General features: G+C 43.3%; 1 protein-coding gene across 1 annotated transcript; it reads right to left on the reverse strand.

Moving 5' to 3' along the window:
* Positions 1-2682: 2682 nt before the first annotated feature.
* VPS26C (VPS26 endosomal protein sorting factor C) lies at positions 2683-25664 on the reverse strand. Its single transcript, XM_056858446.1, has 8 exons — positions 25605-25664; positions 17677-17820; positions 15152-15301; positions 12488-12568; positions 7592-7666; positions 4784-4934; positions 4151-4303; positions 2683-2780 (listed from the first exon to the last, which is right to left on the reverse strand). Exons 1-8 carry the CDS (start codon positions 25659-25661, stop codon positions 2698-2700), a joined length of 894 nt encoding a protein of 297 aa, XP_056714424.1. The 5' UTR covers positions 25662-25664; the 3' UTR covers positions 2683-2697.

Genomic DNA, 25664 nt, shown 5'->3' on the forward strand with positions numbered 1-25664 from the left:
CTGGTAAATGTACTAGCTTTTCAAACTCTGCCTAATAGGTATTCTGTTGAAAAGTAAAATATTTTAGTATGGATCGATTTTCTAACTTCTCTGAATATGACTAATGTAAGATGTGATTTAGGGATCATGGATGAGTGTTTCAGATTAGGCAGAAACTTCAGTACACCGGTAGTCTGGTTCCTGTTAATTCTCAATGACTAGTGATCTCCTCTTTAACAAATCTGAGGATGCCAGCTGCCAAGAGTGCATTTTTTTTTGGTAATATCCATTTTTTCATGAGCACATCCCCCCCCCCAAGTGCTAGTGCCTTGTTTTCAAAGATTGCTGTTACTAGAAATTTGGTGTTCGATCCAAAGAACCACTAGTGAGAAGTAGGTAGCTTCTAGAGCTTATCCATGGTATAAGTGGGTTCTCTAGCAGTCCTAATGCTGCCATAAGCAGATGATCACTTTTGTGGAAATGTTCTTGCTATTGATGTAAAATAACCTTTTGTTGAATTAAAGAGACATTTGGATCCAACCCATAACACGAGAATGCTTGCATGGCAGTGCATTAAAATCTAGTGACTGTTCTCCCTCACTGTGAGCAATAAACGTGTTCAACTGTAATTCTGCTTCTGTTGGTGAAGGCTGGTAATGGGCTCAGCTTTTAAATGTAGCCACTCTGTTTATTTCTTGTGATTGTGCAGTTACTTTTAAATTAAGATCACAGCCTTTTTAGTAATTAGAGGTGATTTCAGTCCTTCATTTTAATGAAGTATCATTTAATAAAATATGAACCATGGGATATGATCTTGACTGTATTGTAGCAAAACTAGTAAATTAACTTGATTACCAGTACAGCCATATGCTCATGTGGAGAAGTTGCTGTGATAGTGCAGACCTTTGCACATCCTGTAGGCATGTGTGCATGCCCTGTGTTCCAGCCCTGCTCCCTCCACTCAATCAAGGAACATGAGCTTCTAGTCAAAATCATTTGTGTGAATAGCAGCTCTTATAAAAGAAATCTTGTGAAACTGCCTTCAAACATTAGCAATTAAACAGCTCAATTAGGGATTCCTGTCCAGAGCTATATTGTTCACTTTTTTAAAACCTTTTCTATTGTATCACTGCATAAACCATTGTTTAAAAACTTGACTGAATAACTGAAATACTTTATTAACCTAATATCCAGATGAGCTATTTTGAGCATTGTACATGTGTTGGTTAATAATTTCCTTTCATTCTGAATATTAAACGGCCGTCAATTTTAATTCATTGCGTCAAATTTATATCTTGTGAACCAGTAAATAGCAATATTAATTATTTGATTATCTGACAAACTTTTTTTAAAAGTTCAATAGTTTCCAGATGTACTTAGCTAACTTCTATAGTCCAACTTTCTTGTTATGGGTAGGTAAATTTTTGCAACTCACCCATGGTGGCATGTGCCCACAGGAGTTATTCTGCCACCCTTCAGTGGTCCATATTATAGGAGGCAGGTTCTTTCTTCAGACAAGAAAACATTGGTCAGGACTAGACTGAAATCCATTAACCCAGAAACGGCCTACCAGAAGTATACCTCCACGTGCCGTGCCAAGAACAGGAGGTTTCTGATATTCACCTGCTAACTTCATTACCAAGATAGGGCACTTCTATTTGCTGGCAGATCTTCACCTCCAGGCTATTCTTGCCTTGACAAACTTCTTCGCTCTCCATCCCCAGAGCAGGAGACATCATTCAACCCAGCTCAAAACCTCTCAGACAAAAATTTCCTGGTCAGTAGCCAGAAGAGTTTCCTCAACTCCTGAGATGCCTACCACATACGTGTGTGAGAACTACGCCAGCAGATTCTCCTTTACTTGCCTTTCAGCAACATCTATGAAGGACCAATCTTGCATTATTTTGTCTCAAGTAAATTTATTCTTACGGTAATCTGATGGCAGATTTAATCCTCACAGCTGACCCTGCAATACTGTATGCAAGTTATGTGTTGCTTACTGCAATAGTTAATGTATCTTCCCAAGTTATGAAGTTGACACCCAAGACATTCTAAGTAAATTTCTTTAAAATGTTAGCAGAGAAAGAGAACAGGCACTTCCATCAGCCATTCTTTTTGCAAAAGTTCAATTGCTTTCTAATACAGACGTTAACTCTTGTTCAGCCCAATTCCCATCAATCCAGTTTTATTTAGATTTGGGACATCTTGCTTTTAACAAAGTTTGGGAACCCCTGTAAGACAAAAAGAGAATTTGCTTGCTGTGACAGTAATAAGATGAAGACATGGACGGGAAACAATTTGGGGTCAAGTGTCCTTTTGTAAAATGAACTATCCTATGACCATAGCATCTCATCAGACTTAACACACAAAGGGACAAAATGAACAAGCAAAGTTATGGCAGACTCTGAGCAGTTACACTGAGTTTCATCAGAAGTGAGCCTTTTCCTCAATACAGAATTTGATAAATACTTGCTAGCCAATATCACTGTGGAGAAGTTTCAGCTGTTTGGGGTATTGATAACTGACGTGAGATAATTTTTGCAATTTTAGCACAGTTCTTATCCACCATTCAAAACATTTAATTAAACTTTTACTGCCACAGAGCTAGAAAAAGAGAAGGGAGGAGCAATCACATTCCTTAGTTCCAATTCAATGGATTCCCATCCGATTGAAGACATCTGGTTCCTTTGATAGCCCTAAAGCGATTGTCCTAAATATTCACATCCTGCAGAGCTTCAGTGGAAAATTCTCTGTGATGAGGTGATCATCATGCAAGAGGACAACAATATTAACCTCAAATTCTAGAAGGAAAAAAAAGGCCTTGGAATTAGCTCAAATCACAGCAACATACTAATTTTCTGTCCCATGCCATCTTAGAGGTATATTCATTCTGACTATCACCCAACTAAAGAAACCTTGGCTGAATGATCCACTAAAAATGTATACAATTATTAGTTAGATTTACATGAGGACAAACAATGATTCTAAAGAAAAACACTGGTATGCCACAGCATCTTTCATTTAAGGTGTGTTCCCCTTTCTGCCTCAAACAGGAGAGAATGCCCCTTCTGAGGTGGAGCTCACCACTTTTTAAAATAAATACTTGAATTGAACAAGTTTTGAACAATTTAGATAACTTGCCCCATTACATGGGAGGGTTTTAAAAACCAAATACTTCAAAGACACATTCTAATTTATTAACTAAGCATTGCAATTCATGGCCTGTAATATAGTTTGAAGGAATCCTGAAGTGACCAGCCAATTAACATCTTAACTACAAAAACAAAGGTCCATCCCTTTCCACGGGCTCTGATCACTAGATCAGAAAAATTCCAGTTTATGTTGTAACTTCACGACATGCAAAGACTGCAAGCCTGAATTCAGTTTTTTTCCTGAGTCCTGGATAGTGATGATGTCGTCTCCCTCTTGTCCCCAAAGACCTTAGACAACATTAAAGAGAGCTCAGGAAATGCTTCTTCCTCTCCTTGCCTATTTGCCTTTAGCAAGAACTAATCAAACAAAGTGGCTGTAGATCATCCTTTCTTCCATCTTACTCTTCCACAAGTACACCATCTGGGATATGCCTTGGCTCTTTGACACAGCAGCATTAGAACTGATGGGGGGGAGACACCTAGGTATGGGTATTAGTGTGGCCGATCACAAGACACTTCATATCAGCTTGGAGGGCTTTAAGAGGGGAGTGGACATATTCATGGAGGAGAGGGGTATTCATGGCTATTAGTTAGAATGGATACTAGTCATGCTGCATACCTATTCTCTCTAGTATCAGAGGAGCATGCCTATTATTTTGGGTGCAGTGGAACTCAGGCAAGATGGTGCTGCTGCACTCATCTTTTTTGTGGCTTCCTAGAGGCAACTGGTTGGCCACTGTGTGAACAGACTGCTGGACTTGGTCTGATCCAGCAGGGCCTTTCTTATGTTCTTAATTTTATTGGGAGGAAAGATCTGGTAGCAAGTCACTTTATTTCCTGATCCCTAATCATGAGTAATCAATACATCTGTTAGTAAGGCATTAAGCAGAAACTAACAATTACAAAAGAAGAATATATATTTTTACACGCTACCGTATCTACAGTGATTTTATGCCAATAAAGGATGATATGACTGACTACAAAATAATGCTATTAATTCAAAATAGCAGTCTCCTCACCAACTTTGAAGTTTGTAGTTTCTAGTGTAGGACAGGTAAAAAGCCGTGGGAACACCATGTAGATTGGAATAGGAAGATTTCTGCAAGCATCTCCATCAGCTATCTGAATATTCTGAATCTCAGTGGCATCTCTAGCATAACCTTCAGCACAGCCTTTGCAAAAACAAATTTAAACAATGTTAATGGCATTCCAATTTGAGCTGCTACATGTTAGAAAATTCCTACACAAAGTACAGCCACTCAGCAATAAACGTTACCAATGATTAGTAAGCCAACATGTGAATTGTGTATAGGTTGTATATGTAGCATACTACATGTAATTCATAATTTAGCATAATGATCTAGCATGTTAAGTGATTCTATGTAGTTGGACATAATGTAGCATTATGATCTAGGACATTGATAAAATGGTTATATGTAGGAACTACCTAACACATAAATTGGACTCTACCATGGGTCTTCCTGCAAACAAGATGATAAAATAAAACCTTGTAATTCCACTGGAGTGTCTAAAGTAAATCAAATTAGTTTAATTTAAGAATATTGTGGTGGATTCTGGTTTTTAAAATGTTTTTAAAATGCAGATCCACCCATATTGGAACAACGAATGTTAATTCTTGTGTAAAGACTTACCGCAGGTTTCCACTCGTACTAACTGGAGTTCAATACTTTTAACTGGAGCTTCTGAGCTCACCACCACCAACTCTCCTGTCAGTGGCTGTGTTATGATGCAGTTTGTTGAGTTGAGATGGCCCCTGATAAGAAATTTTGGGAGCAATGCCCTCTAAATGCAAAGGGAAGTAAGAGGAAAAAGTGAGTGGGAAACATAAGAACATAAGAAAGGCCCTGCTGGATCAGACCAAGGCCCATCAAGTCCAGTAGTCTGTTCACAGTGGCCAACCAGGTGCCTCCAGTGTGCAGCAGCACCATCCTGCCTGTGTTCCACCGCACCCAAAATAACAGGCATGCTCCTCTGATACTAGAGAATAGGTATGCAGCATGACTAGTATCCATTCTAACTAATAGCCATGAATACCCCTCTCCTCCATGAATATGTCCACTCCCCTCTTAAAGCCCTCCAAGCTGGCAGCCATCACCACATCCTGGGGCAGGGAGTTCCACAATTTAACTATGCGCTGTGTGAAAAAATACTTCCTTTTATCTTTTTTGAATCTCTCACCCTCCAGCTTTAGCAGATGACCCCGTGTTCTAGTATTATGGGAGAGGGAGAAAAACTTCTCCCTGTCCACTCTCTCCAAACCATGCATAATTTTATAGACCCCTATCATGTCTCCCTCAGCCGCCTTCTTTCCAAGCTAAACAGACCTAAGCGTCTTAACCGATCCCCATAGGACAGTTGCTCCAGTCCCCTAATCATTTTGGTTGCTCTTTTCAGCACCTTCTCAAGCTCTGTAATATCCTTTTTTAGGTGTGGTGACCAGAACTGTACTCAGTATTCCAAGTGTGGTCTCACCATAGATTTGTACAAGGGCAGTATGATATCAGCAGTTTTTATTCTCTATTCCTTGCTAATTATGGCCAGCATGGAATTTGCCTTTTTTACAGCAGCCGCACACTGGGTTGACATCTTCATTGAGCTATCCACTACCACCCCAAGATCCCTTTCTTGGTCTGTCGCTGCCAGCACAGATCCCATCAGTGTATATGTGAAGTTGGGATTTTTTGCCCCAATATGCATCACTTTACACTTACATTGAATCTCATTTGCCATTTTAATGCCCGTTCTTCCAGTATGCAGAGATCCTTCTGGAGCTCTTCACAGTCCGATTTTGTTTTAACCACCCTAAATAATTTAGTGTCATCTGCAAACTTGGCTACTTCACTGTTTAACCCCAACTTCAGGTCATTGGTGACCAGGTTGAAAAGCACGGGTCCCAACACAGATCCCTGAGGCACCCCACTGCTCACATCCCACCATTGGGAGAACTGACCATTGATTCCTACTCTCTGCTTCCTATTTTTCAGCCAGCTCTCAATCCATAAGAGGACTTGTCCTCTTATCCCATGACTATGAAGTTTGCTTAGCAGTCTTTGGTGGGGGACTTCGTCAAAAGCTTTTTGGAAATCCAAATACACGATATCCACAGGCTCATTCCTGTCCCCATGCTTATTGGCGCTTTCAAAAAACTAATAGGTTAGTGAGACAGGACCTACCCTTACAGAAGCCGTTGGTTTTGCTTAGCAGACCTTGCCCTTCTTTATGCTTGACAATTCTATCTCTAATAATGCTTTCCACTAATTTACCTGGAACAGATGTTAAGCTAACTGGCCTGTAATTTCCTGGGTCCCCCCTGGAACCTTTTTTTATACATGGGTGTTACACTGGCCATTCTCCAGTCCTCTAGTATAGAGGCTTATCGAAGGGACATATTACATATCTTTGTTAGAAGTTCAGCAATTTCCCATTTGAGTTCTTGAAGAACTCTAGGATGAATATCGTCTGATCCCTGTGACTTGTTAGTTTGCAGGTTGTCTAGACGTTATAGGACTTCCTGCCTTGTTACCACTATTTGCCTCAGTTCCTCATTTTCCCCTCTCCAAAATCTCTGTTCAGAAGGAATCTGCCCTGTATCTTCAACAGTGAAGACAGATGAGAAGAATTCATTTAGTTTTTCAGCAATTGCTTCATCCTCCCTTAGAGTTCCTTTACTCCCATTGTCATCCAATGGTCCAACCGCTTCCCTAGCTGGTTTCCTACTCCTAATATACTTAAAGAATTTCTTATTGTTTGTTTTGATGTGTTTAGCAATATGCCCCTCAAAATCTTTTTTTTGCATCTCTAATTATCTGCTTGTATTTCCTTTGTGCAAGTTTGTGTTTGCTTCTGTTCGCCTCGTTTGGGCAAACCTTCCAGTCTCTGAAGGAAAACTTTTTTTCTCCAATTGCTTCCTTCACCTTACCCGTTAGCCATGGTGGTGACCTCTTGGACTTATTACTACCTTTCTTGACCTGCGGTATACAAGCTAGCTGAGCCTATAGTAATGTGGACTTGAGTAACCCCCAAGCCTTTTCAAGAGATTTAACCCTCCTAACTGTTCCTTTCAACTTCCTCTTTACCAGTTTTCTCATTTTAGAGAAGTTTCCTCTTTTAAAGTCAAAGGTAATTGTGTGAGATTTCCCAGTCACTTTCCCACTTGCATATAAATTAAATTTGATGCCATTGTGATCACTATTGCCAACATCCTGAAAATAGGTAGCAGTTTGTTACATCACTAATAGAATAAGATATTTATGTAAACCCAATAATACGACTACATATTATATATTACAGTTTCCCCTCTTGGTGAAACACGTAGGGAAGTTTGGGAATTTTAACAGAGTAATATATTTTTATTTTGCACCATCAGCAAAACTATACATCCCACCATTCCATGTGATGTAAATCCTCTGAAGTACGCGGAGACGTATCAGTGGTCTTACCTCTTTAACATTCTGTAAAGTTTCAGGCGTAATAGTAAAGTCCACCGGGCTTGGGGTTGGTTTACCTTTCTGAGGCTGCAACAGAGTGATTGTGGCACTTAGAAGCAGAATTCCATTTATATACCTGAGAACCTTTCAGAAAGGGTGCCCTGGCTACTTACCGTGAGGGTCCTTTCTCCTCTGAGGACAAGGACATCTTGATTGGGTGATTCTCGCCGCTCAGGACTAAACTTCACTTCTTGTCCCTTTTGGAGGGAATCTCCCACTCCAACTGTTTCCAAACTTGCCGAGCTGCTAGGGACAGAACTTCTCAAACCTTGACAACTAGTAAATAAGTGCCTTAATAGAACTGAGATAACTTGCAACAGTGTGTTCAGCCAGAAAGAAGAGAGAGACAAAAAACCTGATATGAATAGACCAGGGAAGGGGGAGAAAAAACCCCAGGGACTATCCTGCTGTCTCCAACCTCTGTCCAACGACTACAGATCCTCTATCAATCTATTCACTCCCCCCCCTTTTTTTTGGTCTAAGTGGGTTGCAAGATGTCCTCAGAGGAGAAAGGACCCTCACAGTAAGTAGCCAGGGTACCCTTCTCCCTCTGAGGAAAGGCCATCTTGATTGGGACCTCCAAGAGCTGTCCGTCCTCTCGGGTGGGAGTTAGACCTCACCCACGACCTGCTATAATAGCCTTCTGCTGAAAGCTGCCTCGGCCGAGGCAAAAGTATCCATTCTATAATGTCGTGCGAAGGTGGAGGCCAATGACCATATGGCCGCCCTGCAAATTTCCTCTACTGAGGCCTGTCAAGAGAAGGCGGCCGAGGTGGCTGCACTCCTCACTGAATGAGCTGTAATGCCCGTGGGTATGGGAATGTCACTTGCCTTGTATGGCTCTGCTATGCAGGCCCTGATAACGGAGCTGATGACAGACTTAGATAGCTTCTCCCCTTTTGGGGGGCCAGACAAGGAGATAACATTGCCTCCTATGACGCCCCCCCCCTTTCAACCGCTTCAATATCCCACTCACTCAGCCCGGCCGTATATACTGAGGGAAAAGTGTTGGCCTGAGTATATTTGTGAGATTATTTTCCTTCTCCTCCAGTCCCACACCAGTATTTACCTCAGAGAGAAATATGACACAAGAGGCTTTTTAACTTAAACAGACAAAACAGGGAAGTTTATTGAACAGAACTCACAGAGATTGATTTTCAAGGAAAAGGCAGAAATTGGAAGGAAAACTCAGTCAGGTTTATCTACATAAGATTACTTCAGAGAGGTATCTTATATGTTTTCTTCACTCAAGTTCCTTCAGTTCTTAGTTTCACGCTTAGTTCTGTCCCTCAGAACTGTTTCTTCTCGGATACCCTTCATGCTGAGGTGACCGTGTTCAGGAATAGAGTTTTCATCCTGATGAACTTCAAGGGAACTTCTCTCATTGGCTCGAATGGAGGCTTCACAAGTGCTGAGAGTACTACGTGCAGACGCCAAGTCGGGAACCTGTGTACTGGAGGGGGCTTGGACTACATAACCTCACTCAGGAAGGATATAATGTGTGGATAATGCGCCAACAGGTGACCATCGAGGAGAGGTACGACCGTGGCAATTGCTGAAACCTGCCTGCACAGGGTAGCTACCTTGAGGTTTTGAGACACACCATCCCGCAGGAATGCCAGAACCTCAGCTGTTGAAGGGCGTAAGGGATTGACTCTCTTTCTCCTACTCCACTGCACAAAGGCTTTTCAAGTTGCGCTATAAATTCTCCGTGTTGCTGGTCTGCGAGCTTGTAAGATGGTGTCCACAACTGCAGGGTTATACCCACAGTCTATAAACCTGTACCTTTCAATAGCCATGCGGTCAGCCTGAACCAACCAGGATCCGGGTGGTGGATCGGGCCCTGCTGCAGTAGGTCCAGTTGTAGAGGTATCTGCCAAGGGTCGCGTACAGACAGTCACCTTAGTGCTGGGTAACACGGTCTCCATGGCCAGTCCGGCGCTATGAGGATCACTGTGGCGCATTCCCTGCGGACTTTCCTGAGCACCCTGGGGAGCAGAGGCAGAGGAGAAAAGAAAAGCCAAGGGGCTAAGAGGGCATCCGTCTCCTCTGCTTCTGGATGGCGGAACCTGGAGTAGAATCGAGGCAGCTGCCGGTTCCTGTGGGAGGCAAAAAGATCCACTAGAGGAGTGCCGAACCTGGAGACTATGTGTTGGAACGCATTCTTGTGAAGGGCCCACTCCCCTTCCTCCACTTGTTGCCTGCTCAGCCAATCCGTGTGAAAGTTTTGCGTTCCCTGTATGTATTTGGCGCGGAGGGAGAGATGATTTTCTACCCATCGCAGAATAGGCAATACCTCTCGATGGAGATTAGATGAGCGAGAGCCCCCCTGCTTGTTGACATGGGCGTTAGCTGTTGTATTGTCCGTCCGGACTAGCACATACTTGTGCTCTATGAGATGACTGAAGGCCTCCTGGGCTCTCCTGATGGCCAATTTCCAATTGGTTGATGTGTAACTGTTGCTCCTGTTGGTTCCACTGCCCTTGTGCCAGTTGATCTGGCAGAGTGGCACCCCAGCCCTCCAGGCTGGCGTACATGTAAATCTGAAGGGGATGCTCGTGAATATAGGACTCACCCCGGTTTAGATTGGAGGGGACCAACCACCATCTGAGACTCTTGCGAACCTTCAGAGGGAAGTGGATCAGACAGTCCTCCTTCCGTAGAATCTGCTCTTGGAAGGGGCAGAGGAGCCACTGCAGTGGGCGAGAGTGAAGCCTGGCCCACTTTAAGCAAGCCAGGCAGGTGATCATCAGACCTAGGAGCCTGGCCAGGGACATAAATTTTGCAGATCTCGAACTCGCCACCTCGCTTGCAAATTTGACTAACTTCGAGACTTTTTTGGGAGGGAGGCTTACTGAGTTGTTGGTCGTGTCTAGGATCACCCTCAGGTGCAATAGACATTTTCGAGGGGTTGTGCTGCTCTTCTGCCAGTTTATAAGGTACCAGTGTTGCTCCAGACACTGGTCACCTTCCGGGTATGGGCTACGGCCAAATCCATGGAAGAAACGCAAATCAAGATGTTGTCTAAACAGGGGTGTACTTGAAGACCCTCAAGATGCAGAGAGGCTATCAACGTGACCAGGATCTTGGTAAATACATGTGGGGCTGAGGCCAACCCAAACGGGAGGGCCTTGATCTGTAGATGCTCCTCTAGGTAAGCAAACCTGAGAAACTTTCTGTGGGCAACATGAATGGGAACATGGAGGTAGGCCTCCGTGAGGTCTATCGAGGCTAAAAAGGCTCCCAGACAAAGTGCTTCTAGTATTGGTCTAAGCATCTCCATTCGGAACTTTTTGTGCAATGAGGAACCGATTCACAAACTTTAAATCCAAGATAGCCCTCCAGTCCCCATTCTTTTTGGGGACAGTGAAAAACACTGAATAGACTCCGGAGCAATGTTCCCTCACTGGCACTGCCTCTATTGCCCCGATCTGTTTCAGATGGTTTATTGCCCTCATTGTACGTGTTTTTCTGGTCTGCAGGAAGCCAGGAACTGTAGGAACTGATCCGGTGGGAGGTGTTTGAACTCTAGACAATAGCCCTGATGAATTGTTTATTGTACCCAGGCATCTGGCCCCAAGGGGTCCCATAGGAGCCTTAATGCCTGAAGCCTTCCTCCCACCGGCAGGAGCCTGGCATCACTGCTTCCCTTGCTTTTGGGACTTCATTCTTATCTGATCTGTAGCCGAAGGAGGAGGGCTTGACAAACTTTCCAACCCGCCTTTGATCAGAATGTGAGGGAGCGCGTCTAGGGCCAATGTGAGCCCGCAGTTGTCTGAGTCCCCTTCTGAGAGGAGATCATCGGCTCACTCTTTTGCCCTGTCGGCCATTTTAACTCTCTTCCCGCTTAAAGTAAGTGGGGGTGGGGTGTGAGAGAGAAAAATCGGGCGAAGAAAAAGGGAGGTAAGAACTAAAAAGGCAGGATTTTAGGGATGGAATCCAGGAAGAATGAGTAAAAAGCAAAGGAAAAAGAAATAGCTATCCTACTCTAAGAAGTGCTGGAGAGAACTCTCTGAACAGCCTTCCCTGGTTAGGCAGGAAGAGAAACAGAGTTGGAGTGGGAGATTCCTGCCAAAAGGGACAGGAAGTGAAGTTTAGTCCTGCCTCCCCGGGTGAGCGGCGAGAATCACCCAATCAAGATGGCCTTTCCTCAGAGGGAGAAATATGCACTTCAAGTCATTTATTCCTAGAACTAGGATGGGTCCTGGATCAATACAGCTCCTGCCAGATAATGACCCTAGTAGAAGGGAATGGTCAGCCATCCTGACTGAGCCATGCAATGCTGCAGTACTATTTGACCACATGTGTAGTAGAACGTTTATTGTACATAAACATATTTGACCAGAGTTTCACCAGTTTGGGGGCGGTGGAGGGAGCAGTCTACACCAGGAACATTTCATAATCATTGGAAGATATGGAGAGTGAATAAAAATTGTAGTACAAAGTTAGCACAGTTACTCCTATAGTTTCATCATGCAAATAATAGTCTTCTCATAAATTACTATGGGATTTCATTTTTTAAAATTCTTATCTAGGGCATGCATAGCATCTCTTCAGCCTTTATTTTCCCAGTGTCATGTCTGTCTTATATCCCTCCTCATTGCTTTGTAATAGCAGTACTTAACTGCTGGATTCAATAATGCACACCTTGGCAAGTCTCATGGCTTCCAGATTCCAATAACAATAACACGTGGAGGTGACACCAAAATCCAGATTTATTATTCAACCAACTAAAGAGCTGCTCATGGGTGTTACTTGAGTACAACACAGTGCAGCCCATATGCTACTAAACAGACATGAAGGTACACAAAACATAGCTGAAGTAAAAACCTCTGGAAGCCAACTTACTAGGGAGTGGACAATAAATTCACATGTCTTTGTCAAGTCCTTGGCCAGGAGAGAGCGCCGCATGTCACACCGAAGGGTATACTGTGCAAGTGAAACACAGATTAGCTTTTGTAACGTGGACAATGAAAAACTGAACACTAGCAGATAGTCCCTACTATGTTGACTGAACATCAGAGAAACATGGTTCTTGTTTAGAAGACATGGGTTCATGCAAAACAATATATCAATTATCAATGAAAACCCACCCTTGCTAAAAAAACCTTTACATTTATTTCATGTCATTACATCTTTACCCACAAACTATTAATTATTCAAGTCTGCTGCACAATCATGCCTTAGTCAGGAGGAGACTCAATTGAATCGAATAAGTTTATTTGTATAGCCCCAGGCCGTTACAAAGTGTCCTTATACAGAATTCTGATAACGAGACTCAATAACTGCTACCCCTGTATCATAATCAATCTCAAAGGAAGAATTTTGTGGATAGCAACTTCATATATACTTCTAAATCCTAAAAGAACACAGAGACACCCAAGATCAAATATGTGAAATGAAATGGGTGTGAAACAAGGATTAAGCACAATGGACACAATCCAGTCGAAGTTTAAACTCTCCATGTCCTATTAATTGTAATAAAACTTGCGTTGGCATGTGAGACTGCAACATGTAAGCAGATTGCCAGAATCTATGTGACAGCTAGATGACAGCTGGAATCACATGACTGCAGATGACTATGCAGTAAAACTGAACTGAGCAAGTTTGACATGACTACTGGTCAGCTCTCAGTGGATTGGCTGTTGAACTGAGCCAGAACTGTATATATATATATGTACAATACCTGTATAGTGGTTGTGGATTGAGAGGAGAATTGTCTTGTGGAGCATTTTGTCACTATGAATAATAAATAGGACTAAATAGAACTGTGCTTACTCTGCTGTGCTCACTGAAAGCTGGGGTGTGTAAACCATCTATAAAGGCCATCACTTGTTGTAAGTGTTGAACTTTTGGGTGGATTGGGGCTTTTTAATTTACTGGATTTATTATCTGAGTTAGAGATCAACGGGAAATATAAGCCAAATGGCTACAAATTTGGGACATTTGGCCCAAAATTAATTAACACCATTTTAACAACGGTCTTTCTCTCTTATGTTTAAGCAAATGTATGTATAATGATGGCATGTTAATGTTAAAATTCTGGACATAAAAGAGGAATGGAGGGGATTGAAGAGCCCCTGGTAAAGCCTGCCGCAATAAAGTCTTACATTCACTGAACTTTTAGAAAATTCTCAGTGACTCCAATAGAAGTTATTTCCACATGCTCAAGTACAAAAATGGTTTTGTCAGCAGGCATCAAACCATCTCAACTGGAAGTTAAGTTTATAGGAAGTAACTGAACTTCTGAGTTGGCATTGCTTTTGTCATGTTGTTCACACCGTAGTTCTATTTGGAAGGAAGTTTGAACACAAACTTGGTAAGAACCATCTCACTGAACAAAACAGTTGGCATTAGGAATGGAGGTTTGGAAACACAGGGCAGATGCACATCTGACGTGATTGCAGTGGCACTCAAAGCAGCAAAAAAACTGGAAGATACAGGAACACAATATATCCATCCATAAAAATCTTTCTCAAATCAAAATCAGACCTTTATTGGCATAAAAAATAAATAAATACATATTGAGGTTAAAAGGAGGTTTTAAAATTTGGAACAAGTCTCTTCCTTAGATCATATACGAGGTTTAAATTTTTTTAATATAAGTCCCAAGAAGCTAGCAACCCCTGCAGTAACCTGAGGATAGCTGTCATTTAAAGAAACCTGACTAGCTCTTTATCGGTGCCACCAGGGCAATCTTTCAAGAGGGGTTTAATGATCTGTTCCCGTAAGGGTGAGCCAAGCTCACAGTGTAGCAATACATGAGCCACGGTTTTGACTTGTCCAGCGGCACAGGAACATAGCCTTTTCTTGTAGGGGACCTTGGCATATTTGCCCATGGTCCAGGCCATGGGGAGGAAATTTAGGTGAGCTTGCATAAAAAGGCATCTCAAGAAAGGGGAGGTCAGAGTGTAAAAGTAGCCAGGTAAAGAGCTCGGGGTCATATGGATACCATAGGTTAAAGGTGAGCAAGAGCTTGTAGCTCTAGCAAGGAGCATTTGTTTCCCAATGTCGGTGATCCTTAATTCTAAAATTCTGAAGGCTTGTGTCTCATTTAAGGGGAGTAGGGCCTCAAAGGACACCCCTATGGACTTAATTTTATCACTGATGGTCTTGCTCCAGGATGAGACAAAATGGTCTGATAGCATGTGCCACATCAAACTCGACGGGGTGGCTCTATAGTGTAGCCTCAACCAGAGCTTAAAAATAAGCAGCCAGGGCAGATGCACATCAGACGTGATTGCAGTGGCACTCAAAAGCAGCAAAAAAATGGAAGATACAGGAACACATTATATCCATCCATAAAAATCTTTCTTTTGTACCAGGTATTCTCCTTTCTTGTGCTGACTCTATTAGAGATTGGTTATTAGAAGAGAAGGAGAATGTGGTACTAGGAAAGATTTTTCTTTTCTTGTATATTTTTGATTGTTTAAGCCTATACTGATATTAATAGCAAATTTTACACATTCCCCACAAACAGTGCTGGTTTGCCAAACGGAAAGCTCCTCTTACCTGGATATTGACAAAAACTCCATGATAAGTTTCATAGAGAACTTTGTTTCCCTTTACCTGCAGTGGAAACTCAAAAGGAATTTCGGTTTTACCACTGGGAAGTTTTCCAGGTTTTACCATTTCTACAGTACTGTTAATAAGCTGGATAGGCTGTGAAAAACAAACATTGAGAGGTTTAGGAGTATCCAGGATACTCTTAACACACTGCAAACACAAGCAACAACTTTCCCCAGAAATACTGAAAACGCATGTGTCTCACAGATACATTAACGATCTCATTTATGGAATTAAATGTTTTTATTTTGTGTCAAGTATGAAGTATGCTGGGGGTAAAGTGTAGATGACTGGGGAAGGCACTGGCAAACCACCCCGTAAACATAGTCTGCCTAGTAAACATCGGGATGTGTCATCACCCCATGGGTCAGGAATGACCCGGTGCTTGCACAGGGGACTACCTTTATCCTTTTACCAAGTATGAAGGAGTAAAAGCCAAACATCAATCATTTAGCAATTATATGACATAACAGAATTACTTGTTCTATTTTTAAAAACTAGAAACTAGGCAATATTATATATCATTTTATCACTGTCCAATCTGAAAAGTAAAGAGTGAATGAGATGACATGTTTTATCACATCAGCTGAATACAAGCCTAAGAGCTTCATGGATTTACTGTTTTGCTTTCTCTTGAGTTTGGTGCTGGAGAGCACCAATCTCAAACATTCATCAGCAGAAATGCAAAAGAAATATAGCTGTCTCATTCTCCTGACCAATATGGCAACAATAGTCACATTTCTCCCACACTACCTTATACCATTGTAATTCACATTTATTTAATCTTCTCAATATTCAAATATTTGATATTCCCAGCTCTAAGTGATTCATCATATTGTGGTTTGGGATGCACACTTGGACTATAGAGGTCTTGAAGACTGAGATGAATCACCAACATTGGGTATTGTGAAGAAAGAAGTGCAAAGGTCAGAATCTCCACAAGCCCTTCCGATGGTAGGTGTTGGGACTTACCACTGGCCCCAAACTAAACTATGGTGATTGTCTCAAGTGAAAAAGTATGCAAGAAGTTTGATTTATATATTTATTTCATGTATATGGAGAAGCACCGTACAATTACTCATGAGGCAGCTTACTGCATTAAAACAATAAACAACCTGTTATAAGACTGAGAAAAAAGTAGTAATAAAATCAACAGAAAGCCTGGGAGAATAACATGTTATGGCTTGTGCCCAAAGCTCAATAAGCTTGGCACTAAGCAAATTTTAGAACTGTATCTGTACACTTTAGTTACAATATTCCCATTAGGTGCAATATTCCAATATCGTCTCTTTTTGTTTCGGTTTTCAACTATCTGAAAATTCTCACTTTTAAAATGCCTCACGTGACTATTCAAAACATTTTCATAAATAAGTTGGGAAGCTGAAATTCATGAATTTACTCAGATCTTTAAAATATGCACATTTGAAGCTGTGTAGACAATAGGGTTGGATCCTGGAATTAATCAGCAACAGAGGTGCATGGTTGCGGATCCTTCCTGCATTCCCCTCCTCGCAGCAGTACTGCAACCTGAGAAAACGGCTGTGCCAGTTCAGAGGCTGCAATGTGGAGAGGGAAAGGAATAAAGTTGACCTTTCCTTCTATTCTGCCAGCACAGCTTTGCTGACTGAAGGAAGAGCAGAGGCCAATGTGGCCCCCTTCTCCCTCCCCACTGCAGCCTCCCAAACTGCGTGGATATTACATTTTCCCAGCACTGGAAAGGACTGCAGGGGAGAGGAACACAGGAAAGATTTGTGAACTTTGTATCCAGAAAGCATAGAATCCAACCTAAGCAGAGATGAAAAATTTCTGGAAAGTCTCAAGGATTGGGGCGGGGGGGCGGGGTAGAGAAAGCAGTGTTTTTTTCATGGGGGGGATGCAAGTTTTAAACAACATCAAATACTTCATCTACAGCCTAATTTGCCTATAGAACTGTACTAATTAGCATTTATGGACTTTAGATGTATAAATGTGCAATTTATTTTACAGAAAATGAAGACGTGTGCACAATAGTTGAGAAAGAGTTGCAAACTGTTGCACCCTATGCTACCATTGCACATATATCTTAATTTTATAATTTGAGAAAATAAAAGTTGAAGGCAGAAAACAAATTCTGTAGTTAAAAAATGAATATGTATTATTCAGACAGATACAATCTCATACAACTTTCATTTCAATCATTGCAAGGGGGGAATCACAGTAGTTCCTCCAGTGTTCCAAAAAATTGGAAAAGAGTCCTTGGTAAAACAATTTCCATTTTTCCTCTGGCCTTTGCATCTCTAACTCCAAAGATTTCAACACTACACCCACCAACAGCAAATAAAAAAAAAATCTAAAGCTGTCCTTTAAACTACTATCAAGTTACAGCCCAAACAGCCGAAACCAGCCAATCTTTCCTGCAAATATTTTACATCATATAGGTAAACAGGTTAATGAAAGCTTGCTGTAACCAGTATTTTCTTCAGTAATTTTACCTTAACAGAATTGTAGAAGGCTTCAAACACACCCACACTTTTGGCACTGAGTTGTAAGTTTACAGATCCCTCCATTGTTAAAGAGATTCCCTGGTGTTGGACTGCATCTTTACTTGTTATGACCACCACTCCACTGAGAACTTCCTAAATGGAGGGGAAGGTGGGGAGTGAACATAGACAAGAAAAACGAATTACTTTTTCTTTTGGATTTCACTGGCAATGAAAGGCTGTTACTATAACACAAAACCATTATTGTTTCTCTGTCCCATTTTCTAATAGTATACAACACTGGTACATTGCCAAATGACAGCACATTCATTAGAAAATGCAGCTCCACTTCATTCACAAGGTTCTTCCTGTATGTTACTTTGTGACATGTCCAAGAATTCTCGAGGATGAAAGATCCTATAAATGAAAAATTGCTAGCATTGGTAATGCTAGTATTCTATAAAGTTGTAAATTTTGTTTTTTTTCTTATGTATGTTGCACACAGCCCTGACCTGGATGGCCCAGGCTACCCGGATCTCGTCAGATCTCAGAAGCTAAGAAGGGTCAGCCCTGGTTAGTATTTGGATGGGAGACCACCAAGGAATATCAGGGTTGCTGTGCAGAGGAAGGCACTGGCAAACCACCTCTGTTAGTCTTGCCATGAAAACCCCAAAAGGGGTCGCCATAAATCGGCTGCGACTTGACGGCACTTTACACACACACACACATGTTGCACCCAAGATCTTTGGTCAGATGAGCTGGAAATAAAAAGGAAAGGAAAATGATTGTCATTGTTGTAGCAACTGACTTCCCACGAAAAGAAAACCCATGTATTACCAAGAGTATGATTTATAATTTAAAAGAGATTTATCTGTAGCTTACTTAACTATGCCAAGGAATGCCTGTGTATTTCATTTTGTTCATGGCACTGAAGAAACCAAAAGTCTACTGGCACCTTAAAAACAATTCTACTGTAACTTTTGTAAGTAGGGTTGCCAGGTCCCTCATCACCACCGGCAGGAGGTTTTTTGGGCGAAGCCTGAGGAGGGCGGGGTTTGGGGAAAGGAGGGACTTCAATGCTGTAGAGCCCAATTGTCAAAGTGGCCATTTTCTCCAGGTGAACTGATCTCTATTGGCTGGAGATCAGTTGTAATAGCAGATCTCCAGCTATTACCTGGAGGTTGGCAACCCTCTCTGTAAGTGAATAAACCACAAAGCTCATTAGATGCTTTGTTCTCAGATCATTCATCTAGAAGTAGCTCTAAAACTGCATCACATTCATCTAGATCACTCATCTAGAAGTAGCTCTGAAACAGCATCACAAATAATTGCATCCCCCTCAGCAGAATATCATCTTGTTCACATGTGAAGAATTAGAAACAAACCACCAGGCACTGCTCATGATGTTGTTTTATTTGGGCCACCGAGCCTTGCATTTCTTTGTTGCAATGTTTGCGTTTTGCACACATGCCTGCCTTAACCATAGGTAGAGGAACTTAATTAAAATATTCCTAAACTGGGTCTCTTTTATGGCCTACTACCATTACAGGTTTTCTCCTCCAGGGAGAGACTAATATGATAAACCTCAGGCTATACAAAAATCCCAAGACTTGTGGAGAATTCTGCTCAAAAGGTTTCACTTTCATTTTTTTTAACTGACTGTTCAATAAAAAAGAAACACAAATTACATATACACGCATTCACATAGTTTGTACTCGTTCAGGGAGTTTATCTCTTCATTTCACATATCCTATACATTGTTCTTAAAATCTACGTTTTAAAAATAATAATAATAATTTCCTTCAGTCCTATATAATAGGTTTTATAGACTAATCTTTATCTCTAACAATCTATCTTTTCTGTTTAACATATTCGAAATAGCATTCCCATTTTTTCTGGAAGTCTTCAGTCGTCTTCTCTTTTATCAATCTGGTCAGTCTGGCCATCACTGCAAATTCATCCATTTTTTTATGCCATTTTTCCAAGTCCAGGATATGTTCCTGTTTCCAAGATGCTGCCAGTACTAATCTGGCCGCCGTTGTCAAATATCCAAATAATTGTCCATGATTTCTATCCAAGTTGTCAGGTTCAATTCCTAATAGCATAGTTTCTGGGTTCAGAGGGAATTTGATTCCCAAAACTTTCTTCATTTCTTGATGAATTTGTATCCAGAATTTCTTAACTTTTTAACACGTCCACCACAAATGAAAGTATGTTGTAAGCAATCTTGTCACATTTTCATAATCATTTGATTGTAGGTGAACCAACTAATGTTTCTACTCTCCTTAATCTCATTCCATGCTTTTATTTCACCTTGCTCATTTAGCATATCTTGATATTTCACCATATCTACCTTCTTCTTCTCTCCCTTGGTTAGATATGTATCTGTGGGAGACATTATCCGTGGAGGTGCTGGACTTAATCTGTTTTTATTTCTAAGCCATGTCTTCATCAATCCATCTTTGATCACGTTTCTCTCTAAAGAGTTACTTTCATTTTTTACCGCTTGCCCCTCCCTCCTCCCACTTAGTTCCTTGTGCAGATCTATTCCACTCTGATCAATCGTCTATTCATTGAACTTCTTGAAACTTAGCACTTAAGAGGTAAGGGGTTGAGTCTGTATGTATAGACTTGCAAAGGAGCAACGGGATTAAAGACTTTTTCTCAACTCTGTTTATTTTATAACATTTTTGCTGTGAAGAAGAGGCACGTTATCTTTGTAGACACAAATTCAGTTTTGAAAACTGGAAAACCAACCATCTGTGATACTATCTTCTAGACCAGCGGTTCTCAACCTGTGGGTCGCGACCCCTTTGGGGGTCGAACGACCCTTTCACAGGGGTTGCCTAAGACCAGGGGTCGGCAAACCGCTCTTTGGCCCCTCGAGTGTAGGCACGTGCAGGGGTGTCGGTCGACTCGAGACGAATGCCGGTCGAGACGGGGGGGGGGGACGAGACGAATACCAGCACGGCAGTACCGAAAGGTTTCCGAAAGGGGGCGGGAGAGAGTCTGCGCAGGAGGGCGGGAGTCTGTGCAGGAGGCGCTAGCATGTCGAAGGAGCAACAGCGTGCTGCTGATGCTGGTGGGCCTGCTTTGGGGAGCGCCAGAGCTGGAGCCGTGCTGATCCACCTGCTGCCTCCCTCTCCCAGTGCGCTCCCCCCTCTACCGGACAGCTGATGGGTGGGCTGTTTGGCCTCTCCCCGGGGACCTGGCTGGCTGGCCAGCCTGTCGGCCGGGGAACGTTTGCGGCCGCTGCGGCGCCCTGTTGGCCGGGCGTGGTCCACCCGGGCCGGTTCTCCCGCTCGCCAGCTGACGAGCGGGCCTGTCGGCGGTTGTGGGGGCTTCTGGCCCCCCCCCCCGGATGCTGGGAGAAGGCTCTAGCAGGCTGCCGTTTGCCACCTCTCCCGACTGCTCTCCCGGTGAGTGGAGGCTCGAGGGCTCTTCCCTCTTCCCCTGCCTGGGGCGCTGGGGTCGGGGTTGGTCCTGGGACTGGGAGCCCAGGCGGGAGGGCGACCCGGGACAGGGGGTTATTGGCCATTTATGAATGGGAGGTTTTGCCTTGGATTTGCCACTCAGATGAACATTTTCCTCAGCCAAATTCTCCAAACTCTGCATGGGAGGGTTATTGGCCATTTATGAATGGGAGGTTTTGCCTTGGATTTGCCACTCAGATGCACATTTTCCCCATGCAGATTCTCAAAACTCAACAATAAGCCCCCCTGCAGAGTTTTGAGAATGGAGATGGGGAAAATGTGCATCTAGAGAGCAGCAAATCCAAGGCAAAACCTCCCGTGCATGAATGGTTGTTAAAAGGTGTTGAGGAAAGGGGGGGGGATGAATGATCCAAGTCAGTGTGTGTACTATTAAGTTTATTAAGTTAATAAACAGTGTACCTGTAAAATTACAGGTATGAAGTAGCAACGAAAATAATTTTATGGTTGGGGGTCACCACAACATGAGGAACCGTATTAAAGGGTCGTGGCATTAGGAAGGTTGAGAACCACTGTTCTAGACAGAAAAACTGCCCAAAATAATCTTATAGAAACCTCTGGAAGAACATGACATTGTGAATGGATTAACAGAATTCGTTTACCAAAAAATGTAAACATTGCATCAGTATACAGCCTCATGCTACATAATTAAAAACTAATCCTTATTTCATGATGAATAACCTTTGGACTATTTAGATAGCTTTTCCCTCAAAAAAACATTTTTAAAAATCTGATTTAAATTAAAAAAAATCCTATTTAATTTTTTTTAATCCTTTTTAAAAAAAATTAAACCATTTTTATATACCCTGCCAGGCACACAGTAAATCTGTCGAGTTCTTTCTTTTTTAAACGCTTTTAACCCCCCCCCCCAAAACGGGCTGCTTTAAAAGGAGTGTCAGGAGATCTGGTCACAGACCTCCTATGTAATGCTTATTTGGCCCAGACCATTGGCTCTCTCCCACTCTGGAACACAGGGAAACACAGACCTCCTTGAGCTTAGCCTGCATAGCATGAGCTCAGCCTAGACCCCAAATCTAAATGGGAGAAAGAAAAAGCACGTGCAGACTCCAGAACTGGTGTTTATTAGACAGGGGTGTCCTTTGTATCTCTCCCAACTTTGAAAAACCACAAGCTCTTTAAAGGTCAAAGAGAAAACGGGAAAGCAATACAAGTTCCATAACAGGATGGATGCACCTACAGGTTGTATCATGTCTCCCGAGTTTGCAATCCACCATGCCAAATGCAGCCTGCCAGCCCCATATGATAACCCAATTACACCGTAATAAGCTTTCCGTATCTGTCTGACAGAGGCTTCAAAATTGGACTGGGGAAAAGGGGAGAAAGGTTTCAAAATGGTTTCAGTCCCCTGTGGTCATACAAGATGAGTGCTGCTGAATGCATGCCTCAGCCTTTCACCTCTTCCATTTGAAAAGAATGTTGTAATATGCAAACCATCATCCATGCTTTTGGAATCTTAAAGCTGGACTACTAGACACATTTTTAAAGGTCCACCTTTAGTGAGTGTCAAAATTTTACTAGTGGTGGTGGCCAGCTTCCTGAGAGCAGGTCACCAGAAATGCATGGTAAGAGTGCTCCACCATCTTTACTAGCTTCCAATGATCACCTAACCCAGTGGTGTCAAAGATAGACCCGCGGGCTGGATGCAGCCCACCAAGGGCTTTTCTCCAGCACGTGGAGCCGAGGCAGTCAGCCCCCACTCCCTTTCTGGGCTTCCTGGGGCTGCAGCACCCCGCGAGCCCAGCCAGCAACCCCCACCCCATCCCTTTCTAGGCTTCCCAGTGCCACAGCGTCCCACGAGCCTAGCCAACTAGCTCCCCATCCCTTTCTGGGCTACCCGGGGTTGCAGCAGCCCTGCAAGCCCAGCCAGTTACCCCTGTCCCTTTCAGGGGCTTCCTGGGGTTGAAACGGCCCTGCGAGCCCAGCCAGCAACCCTCCTCAGTCCCTCTTTCTCTCTCCTCTCACTTTGTCTTTCTCCCCCTCCCCTCCTTCCTCTTCCTCCCTCTTTTCCTTTCTCTCTCTCTTTCACTCCCTTTCTTTCTACCTGTCTTTCTGGACTGGGGGAGGACTGTGGGCTCACCAGCCAAGGCAGCCACTCATCCCCTAGTGCAGATCTGGGCTGGCGAGTCCACTGCAAGTTCGCTAGCCAAGGCAACCACCCCCACCCCAATTTAAAGTAAAAAAAAAATGGCAGGGACCAGAGATACAAACTTTATAGCAGACACAAGCAAAGCAAATTAATTCTATTATGTTTAGTTTATTTTTTACTTAAAATACAAACATGCTTAGAACAATAACACTCTTACAGTATTTTCTTTTCTTTTAAAATACAAATGTGCTGCCCTGACCTTGAGAGCCCAGGCCAGCCTGATCTTGTTAGATCTTGGAAACTAAGCAGTGTCAGCCCTGGTTAGTACCTGGATGGGAGACCACCAAGGAAGTCCAGGGTTGCTACGCAGGGGCAGGCAATGGCAACTACCCCTTATTCTTTGTTGTCTGAAAACTCTATCGGGTCACTTTAAGTGAAGTGCAAATTGACAGCAAAAATATTTTTTTCCAGGCAGACTGGCAGGAAGTGGAGATCATGAACAGCTGACAGGGAAAATGAAAAGTACTCACGAAGTGATTCTTGCTCTAGTATTTTCTTGGATTTCAATACAAATTTCTGTGGTAACTCAAGTGCTCCCTCCCTCTACTATTCTCACATTTACAATGCAATGCCAGCTTCTCACACCTTTGGGAGAGGGGACCACCTTTTGTTATGGTTATGCTCAAGCCAATCCAGTGACCCACACCAGAATGTCACTACAGCATCAATGGCTAGCTATCATAGTATCATAAAACAGAAAAATGGTGTGCCTAGATATCAGAATGCTGGCATGGAGGGTTACATGAAGCAATGCTAATTTAACCCCCCCCCCAGCCCTTAAAATAGAAGATGTGAGAAAGAAGGGGCCTTACACACATTCTAAGTTTGTATGTGTCCCCCACCCCACCCCCCGGAACAGCTATGATCATACAATCCCCCCACACAGTCTGAAATGATAAGGTAGGATAGGAGCTACAAGGCCACAATCCTCGGCATGCTAGTTTAGCAGCAAGCTCTGCTGAGGGAAAACGACCATAGTTTAAGACTATGCAGCTAGGCACAGTTTATAGGTTCCAAATATATAGCACTAACCGAAGCTTCCCCCCTCCCCAGAAACAAGCCCCGCTGAATTAAGAACATAAGAAAGGCCCTGCTGGATCAGACCAAGGCCCATCAAGTCAGCAGTCTGGTAACACAGTGGCCAACCAGGTGCCTCTAGGAAGCCCCCAATAGTCAATGCTTGTGGTTGGAACGGAGGATAAGAACTCAGAGCAAAATTCTGTTACAGGGGACCACTCCAGTTTATCTGCCCCTCCTGTGAACCCAAGGCTGGTTAGTTCCCATAGGTGAAGGGGAAACACATTAGAACATAAGAAACGCCATGCTGGCTCAGACCAAGGCCCATCAGGTCCAGCAGTCTGTTCACACAGTGGGCAACCAGGTACCTCTAGGAAGCCCACAAGCAAGGCGACTGCAGCAGCACCATCCTGCCTGTGTTCCACAGCACCTAATATAATAGGCATGCTCCTCTGGTCCTGGAGAGAATAGATATGCATCAGGAACATAAGAAAGGCCATTCTGGATCAGACCAAGGCCCATCAAGTCCAGCAGTCTGTTCACACAGCGGCCAACCAGGTGCCTCTAGGAAGTCACAAACAAGGCGACTGCAGCAGCACCATCCTGCCTGTGTTCCACCGCACCCAGTATAATAGGCATGCTCCTCTGATCCTGGAGAGAATAGGTGTGCATCATGACTAGTAGCCATGTCCACTCCCCTCTTAAAGCCCTCCACGCTGGCAGCCATCCCCACATCCTGGGGCAGGGAGTTCCACCATTTAACACTGCGTTGTGTGAAAAAATACTTCCTTTTATCTGTTTTGAATCTCTCACCCTCCAGCTTTAGCAGATGACCCCGCGTTCTAGTATTATGGGAGAGGGAGAAAAACCTCTCCCTGTCCACTCTCTCCAAACCAGGCATAATTTTATAGACCTCTATCATGTCTCCCCTCAGCCGCCTTCTTTCCAAGCCAAACAGCCCTAAGCGTCCTAACCGCTCCCCACAGGACAGCTGCTCTAGTCCCCTAATCATTTCGGTTGCTCTTTTCTGCATCTTCTCAAGCTCTGCTATATCCCTGTTTTAGGCGTGGTGACCACAACGGCCCACAGTACTCCGAGCGTGGCCTCACCGCGGATTCCTACGAGGGCAGCAGGATTCTGTGGGCCTGCCTCTCAAGGACGTCTCCAAGGGCCTGCCTGCCCGCCGCCGCTCTCCTGGGAACAAACGAGCCCCTCCCCCACTCCGTCACGCGCCCCCCTTTCGCCCGCCCCCCGCTGCCGCTCACCCCGCAACGGTACACCTTGTTGGCCCGCTTAATTTTGACCTCCAGCGCCGTGCCCATGGC

Source organism: Euleptes europaea, chromosome 12 (genome assembly GCF_029931775.1).
Source record: "Euleptes europaea isolate rEulEur1 chromosome 12, rEulEur1.hap1, whole genome shotgun sequence".
In the NCBI taxonomy this organism is placed as follows: domain Eukaryota; kingdom Metazoa; phylum Chordata; class Lepidosauria; order Squamata; family Sphaerodactylidae; genus Euleptes; species Euleptes europaea.

What these genes read in the sequence shown, in the direction of transcription:
- VPS26C (XM_056858446.1), bottom strand. Translation starts at nt 25,661, where the DNA reads ATGGGCACGGCGCTGGAGGTCAAAATTAAGCGGGCCAACAAGGTGTAC. An exon ending in GAGTTTTTGTCAATATCCAG is followed by an intron (nt 12,569 to 15,151) that starts GTAAGAGGAGCT and finishes TCACTTGCACAG; the next exon opens with TATACCCTTCGGTGTGACAT. An exon ending in AATTTATTGTCCACTCCCTA is followed by an intron (nt 7,667 to 12,487) that starts GTAAGTTGGCTT and finishes ACTCTGTTGCAG; the next exon opens with CCTCAGAAAGGTAAACCAAC.